At 28.4% G+C, this 7,756-nt stretch overlaps 1 protein-coding gene across 4 annotated transcripts in view; it reads right to left on the reverse strand.

Annotated features, from left to right (window-relative positions):
* The window catches only part of LOC100159743 (aminopeptidase N), a 34,098-nt gene extending 28,503 nt beyond the window's left edge, over positions 1–5,595 (reverse strand). For 2 of the 4 annotated variants that reach the window (XM_016804979.2, XM_003240452.4), the window contains exons 1-3: positions 5,467–5,595; positions 1,884–2,067; positions 1,474–1,751 (exon numbers count right to left, since the gene is read on the reverse strand). In XM_016804979.2, the coding sequence (XP_016660468.1) occupies positions 1,474–1,751; positions 1,884–2,066 (461 nt within the window). In that variant the 5' untranslated portion in view covers position 2,067; positions 5,467–5,595. Of the gene's footprint in view, positions 1–1,473; positions 1,752–1,883; positions 2,068–2,943; positions 2,963–5,370; positions 5,442–5,466 lie in introns of those variants that run through there. The other 2 variants (XM_008185366.3, XM_029489114.1) reach the window with 2 other exon arrangements.
* Between the last annotated feature and the right edge of the window lie 2,161 nt (positions 5,596–7,756).

Genomic DNA, 7,756 nt, shown 5'->3' on the forward strand with positions numbered 1-7,756 from the left:
CGAGTCACACATACTATTTTTTGTCACGCCCTTGCGTTCATGGAAAAGGTTATGCAGAGATTTACGCAACAATTATAGACTATCTACAAAATATGTTTAAATGTTGATGCGTCATGCAAGGAGGTTATACTATACATTTAAGATGTACCCAAAAGTTTATGTTTTGTAAGAACCGTGGTAGGTATACATTTTAGTTTCTGGTTGTGCAGGGGATACGCGCCCGGCGGCCGGCACTTTTGGGGATTTCTTCTTTTCCGCCCGGCACTTTTGGGGATTTCCTCTTTTCCGCCCGGCACTTTTGGGGATTTCCTCTTTTCCGCCCGGCACTTTTGGGGATTTCCTCTTTTCCGCCCGGCACTTTTGGGGATTTCCTCTTTTCCGCCCGCTGGACGGAAAAAGGACGCTTTCGAACGCTTCAACCGTGGTCGAAAACCAAACTTTCGGTGCAGGCGTGACAAAAATAATTTTACAGCACCCGCAACATTTTCTAATGAACAAGTATTATTATTGTCAAATGGCATTTTAAAAATATTAAATAAAAGCTTGAGTGTTTCAATAGTTATTTTTAAATGTTTAGTTGCTGAGTTTAGTAGTGTGTCTAATACTTATTTAAATTCTTTTCAATAAAATAATTTTAATGAGGAGTCAGATTGAGTCATTGGATTAGAATCTATTTTTTTTGGTATCAACCGTTTATGATGATGTTTGTTAAAATCTGCGATTGGATCTAAATCTATTTTTCTTGAAAACATAAGTATATCATAAAGTCGATACGGTTATTATAAGATAGAACAGAGAAAAATATAACAACTAAATCTTTTATAAATTGGACTTGATTAATAAATGACGAATATATGGAATAATTAAAATTAATAGGAAAATGAGTTATATAGAACTAGATAGAGTTACATTTCTTGACATTAATAGAAAGTGAATTATTTTGGCACCAGTTATTAAAATTATTTAAATTGTTTTGGAGGATTTCACTGTCTGAGATATTGCTAATAATTTTTAATAATTTTAAATCGTCACAAAATGTACAAATTTGCACGAATGAAAATATTGTGATACATCGTTAATTAATATGTTAAAGAGCCATGGGGAAAGGTGCCCACCCTGAGGAACGCCCGATGTAACAACAATAGGATTGGAAAGATAGTTGTGGAATTTTACAATTCGGGTACGATGAGAGAAATAGGATTTTATCCATGATAGTAATGGGTTAAAAACGCCGAAGTTTGTTAATTTCTTTAATAATAATGAATGATTGACGCTGTCAAATGCTTAATGAAAATCAGTATGGATTACATTGACCTGGCAGCCACTTTCAATGGAATCAATAAGAAAAGTATGAAATTAATTAAGATTTGTATGGAACGGCCCGATCTAAAATCATGTTGTTTTAACAATATTTATTTATATTTTTTTATGACTTGTGCTGTGCATTATATTAAAATTTTTATAGTAACGCACCTCGTTTGATTGCTTTCCGTGTCTACGTAGCTTCTTCTACAGTAACCTGCTACATCATCGGTGAGATTTCCGGTAAATGGTATAGTCAGCAAGTATTCGTCACAGGGCTTAAAGTTTACGGTTGACTTGACGTTCATAAATTCTTTATCTGTATCAAAAGACACACTGCCCACTGGGATGACATTTCCATCACCATTGGCCACAACAACACTTTTGGTATCGATGTTCAAACTGGTCGAATGCAACACTATGGTATCGGTAGCTCCTACGCATGTCATCTAAATATATTAATTATAAATTATGTGACGTTATTATGAAATTTCAAGACGTTTTGCCTTTTTAAAATATAACATAATTATTAGTTATTGTGAGTAAGATAATATACTCGATGTAGTATGTTTCGTACTCACGCGAATACAAACTACTCCTTCAAACATGAATTTATCGTCCAAGTGCGTGGTCACGTTCAATTCATAGTTGACGGGTTTGAAATTAGTAGGTAGTTTGAAATCGCTAGTTTCTTCCGAATTAACAACCGATCCCATTAAGGACAATGCGATGATAAAAATCATTTTAAAGCCCACAAACTTCATTCTAAACAAATTTTAAAATTTAAATACACATATACAGAAATAGGTACTTAATAATAATATAATTATTTTACACGTATATATTTTTATATATTTTTTAAAATTAAAACGTTTTACAATTAAACCAGGTACCTATTATTTTGAGAGCTCTATTGACTGTACTGAACATAAGAATTATGTTAATACTTTTAAAATGATATGATTGTTACCAATTTGCCATAATGGTAAAATAATAGGTTATAGTCTTATAGATAATAAATATTTGATAATATAGTCTTAATAGTTATTGCAATTGTATGGAATTTCATATGACAAATAAGATGATATTATGATTTATTTTGTATCATTTTTTATTATTTCTAAACAACATGTTTAAAAAAATATATTATATATATTTTGTATACCCAAGTCATTTATAAAGACATTAAAAAAATATTATTCCTAATACGTTTTTTTTAATATATGAAATGTTTTTCCAACTGACAAAATGGCGGACGTCCACAGATGAGCTTCACTTGTAACAATGTAAATTGTATAGGAGTTACTAAGTTACTAGGTTACTAAGTATCAGTGCCGTATCCAGGGGTGGGCTTTTGGGCTTAAGCCCCCCCCCCTCCCCGAAATCTCAGGAAAGATATTTTTTTAGTAATGCGTTATGGGTTCATATCACAGAACAATATTATATTATGGTTCATATCATAGTAATAATGTTGACGACCTTTTAGTACATTAAGGTCTATGGTTTGGTTTTCACCCATGACAATATATTGATAACAATAATCTTATTCGTGATATCACATATTACATAATCTTCTTATATTGTTTTATATAATCTGTGGTGATACCATCATAAAATAATGCAATACGCCAATATACCTACTATCATTAATTATCCACATCAATTTTTGGCTTTGGATTATGCCTTTATGTCTATGATTTATGCTTTTTGCTTTTTTGCTTTTTGCTTTTTCGCTTTTTGCTTTTTACTTTATATTATATTTGGTGATGTGTGTCAGTTTTATTAGTTTATAAAATGAATGAAAACGAAAATGAACCTAAGAGAAAAAAAACCAAAACATTGTATTCATATTTTAGTTCAAATGTAACTACTTCAAATATTTGCATCAATGAACAGGTGAGTTAGGTACTTCAATATACAGTATATTTAATATTAAATTCATACATATATTAATTATATACTCATGAATATTAAATTCATACATATATTAATTATATACTCATGAATATTAAATTAATCATATATTATACCTTAAACGTTAAAATATACCAAAAACTGAAATATCACACATTAGACCAATACCTAAAATACATACATTTTACCTTTTAGGTCAGTACAAATTTAGGGGCAACTATTGATAGACATAGAGGCAGTATTTCTGTTACCTCAGCGAGCCAAAATATAGATGAACATGTTACAGAACCAGAATTGGTATGAATTAAAATGAATTGTATTATGTACCTACCTATAATATAAATTTTTATGTTGAGTTTGTTTTTTAATACCAACAGTCAGTACATATGTTAAAATCATGTTATGTAATAGTTAAAAACATGTGAAAACCTAAAATTATTATTAAATAATAAAATTTTAGAACTAATATTATATAGGTAATAATTCAGGTATTGTAAAAAATTTTTATCCTATTTTGGAAAAGGTCCTTGGAATAACTTATTTTATTTCAAAATATCTTCAAACATAAAATATAGATTTATCCATTGCAATAGAATCTGTAGAATTGACAATTCAAAAATTACAAGATTTACGGACGGAAGAAACTTTTGTTTCTATATTTCATCGTGCTTGTGAAATTGCAAAAGAAGTTGGTACATCACCAACCATACCAAGAGTAGTCGGGACTCAAAAACATCGAGAAAATTATGCCATACTCAATAATGACCATGTCTCTTACTACAGACAATCATTATATTATCCATATTTAGATGATATTTTAGCATCATTTAATGAACGTTTTAAAATGAACTCTAATATTTTTATTTCTTTATCTTCTTTATTACCAAGCAAAATTGGTAATTTATCATTTAGTGATATACAGCGAGCTATTGATTTTTATGAAGAATATTTAAGATCTAATAAAAAAAAAATTCACATGGACTTATTAAAAAATGAATTTAAATTTTGGAAGCAAAAATGGTCTAAATGAAGAAAATGATTTACAAAAAAATGCATTAGACACATTATGAAAATGCCCCGAAGATTTATTCCCACATATAAATATTTTATTAAAACTTCTTGCTATTTTACCTGTATCAACGGCATCGGTTAAAAGAAGTTTTTCTTCTTTAAAAAGAATCAAGACCTATTTAAGAAACTCTACCGGTGAGGCAAGATTAAACGGGTTAGCTCTTATGAATATCCACAGAGACATACAAATTGATACAGATACTATTTTAAATATGTTTGCGTCTAAAAAGGAAAGGCGTTTAGATTTTAAATTGTGACAATTTACATTAATATATTGAATGCATAATACATTAAATACTATGTGTATATATATGTTTTAAATTATTTCCTTTTTTCCTATAGAGTTAAGTATGTTTAAGCCCCTCCCCCCCCCCCCACACGAAAACAAATCCTGGCTAAGGCACTGCTAAGTATTATGCTGCCTACGTCTTATTTCCATACTGTCAAGATGTTTACTAATTAACTTGATTACATATTATATTTAATTTATTAATTATTATAAAGCTTACGCGTGTTTGAATAAATCATTTCAAAATTATTTTTGTCACGCACTTTTGGTTACATCCTATATTCATATTTTAACTTCCATGCGTGACACTTAAAATAAATAAAACTAAATCGTTCCTTTCATGAAATATTGTTGTCGTATAATTATGGTCTTAGTTGTTGCATAGATCCTTGCATTACCTTCGCCGTGAGTGATGAATGCAGAGACGTGACAAAAAATAATATGTGTGGCTTGTGCAGGAAGTAAATTTCAGTCTTGGGCAAACTGCGGCCCGCAACTGAAATACCTCACTTCCCGTCCTTGCCACACTATATACCATTTAATAACACATTCGGTCCGGTTGTTAGATTATCTCGGACATATGCAATTATTATATATTTACTTTTTATATTTGATATAATAGATGTGTAAAATCTTTAAAGTAATATAAAAATTTAGCTGTATATATTTAAGACTGCATATTTTGATAATTTTTGTGCAACAATTACTCCCGAAATCTATTCAAATGTATTTTTACAATATTATACACTTACTTATTTTTAATCCCCCCCCATACAGTTTAGTTAGGTAGTTACTATTAGAATTATTTGTAAATTCAATTGTTATCAATCTGAAATGTGTTGAAAATACTTATCTATGCCAATACAAAATAACATATATTTTACACTTACTATAATATTATAACGAATCTTTTCATAGGTTGGTATCTATTAAAATCACTTAATTTAATTCTACTATGAACGCAAGTAATTGTAAATTTAAACACATTTAACGAAAAGTTAACCTATGGAATTATGTGTTTAAAAAATCCAACTCAAAATATAGTATAATTACCTAAATTAACTGTTATGTAAACAAATTAATTACATTAATTGTTTACACAATACCTATAAAATAAACAGTATTACAACTGTAATAAATTACAAATTCGGTGTAAATCACGAGATAACACTTGTGCTCAAAACGATTTTCCTAATATTTATTTACATATTAACATTTGGTCCTTGTACAAACATAAAATGGAATGTACCTAATCAATTTAATTAAATGAGAAATATATAATAATATAGTATCTATTAATTAAGTATTATTTATTATTTAAACTCGTAGAAATTTTCGTACAATTTTTTTTTTTTTTTCATATAAAGTTCAAATTTTTGACAAAATTTATCAAATTTAAAGTTTAATATTTATTTTGTAGTTAAAAATGTATAAAATTTTTCACTTTTATAGATAAGGATTAAACAATCAAAACAAGCTTCCGCGTAATAGGTTATAATAATATATAAATAAAATTACTTTATTCACAATCATATCATCAAATGTACTTAGTAATATAATAGCCTGACTAACCGTCTTCGCTCCGAGTCATTTTTCTTTTACAATGATATTATATCATTGAATTCAAATTTAACACCATCCATTACAGTGATCCACTTGTAACCTATACTGTACAGCAGAGTGACACCCACTCGCTCACCTTTATTATGTATTATTTCTTTAAAATATACTTTAAAGTCAATGAACCTATTGCAGTTACGTCTCAAAAAATATAAATAATATATACATATTTTGTGTCTACTACCTTATACCTACAATAATTACAAATAATAATTGTAGTTTTTTGGTATTTTGTATTAAAATTAAATAATACAATGGTTTGCCGGTTCTAAACAAGTCACCTAATTCCTCACGATTCTGAGTGAAGCTAGTTTGTCAGTGTGGATATTGTTGTTTATATTTATATTGATAATAGTTATTATTGATAAAGTAGTCACTAAGTTGAAATATAATATTAAAAAAAATTACAACAAAATAACTAAAATCTTTGTTATTTAATATATAATTTTTTCAAAATTTGAACATAAAAACTACAAAAAAAATAAACCGTGTTTTTATATTTTTGAGATTTTTTGGTTACAGGATAACCTACTTACGAGTGGAACCCTTTGTTAAATTTGCTAAAATATGTTGTCATAAATCGAAATTGAAATTCTTACAAAAATAAATAGTGCCTATGTTTTTTAATATTTTTTAACTATAATTGTAACAATGTCTGAGAATCCTTGTATTAAATGTTCAAGCTTTTTACTTAAAGAATACAATTTTATTGACATGTATGGAAAAAAACCCAAAAAAATTGGAATCTGATAACGTCTGTACACAACTCAAAAGAGGTCAAAATCCTATAAAAATGTAATGGTGTCTAGCAAATGCTAATATAAACATTCAGTGAATATGTCTAATCTATGGTAATTTATTTTAGAGTTCAAGAGAAAACCAAAATCGATTTTGTCGAAAACAGATTTTGCGTAAAAATCCCGCTTTTCCTTAATTTTTTTTTGTTTTTTCCGACGATTTTGAAAACTATTGGATTCACTTTTCCATTTGAAGTTGAAACTCAGAGCATTATTTCGACTATTTATTGTGTACACAGACACAAAAAATAAAAAAAAAAATAAAATAAAACAATAATAATAAAACACACATCATTGTATAATCAATATATTCATCTCCCCGCCATAAACTAGTTTCAACTGAAATGCAAGTGTTAAAAATAAGATCTAAAACGTACGCGCCACAGGTGTCTGGTAGATAGCATATAGGCGCAGTAATTTGGGACTAAGAGTGGGGGGCGGGGGGGGGGCTAAAGAGCCCAAATATTTATTTATACCTATTATGTTAAATTTCATCAATATCAATATTTTCTGTTCAAGTAATTTTTAGCAACAAGCTATTTTTCTTATTACCTAATATCATAATTCATAATGAATTAATGAAATAAGTTTTTTAAAAAAATGTCAACGAATTTGAGGTTTTTTTTTAAAATTAAATTTTTAATTCACTTCTAGTTTTATATGTAAATTGTTAGTAGCTAGCCGGTATATTAGTAATGGATTCGGAGGCAACTAGAAAAAAATTCTAGGACCCCCCCCCCCCCCAAAAAAAAAAATAAAAAAT

This window comes from Acyrthosiphon pisum, chromosome A2 (assembly GCF_005508785.2).
Source record: "Acyrthosiphon pisum isolate AL4f chromosome A2, pea_aphid_22Mar2018_4r6ur, whole genome shotgun sequence".
In the NCBI taxonomy this organism is placed as follows: domain Eukaryota; kingdom Metazoa; phylum Arthropoda; class Insecta; order Hemiptera; family Aphididae; genus Acyrthosiphon; species Acyrthosiphon pisum.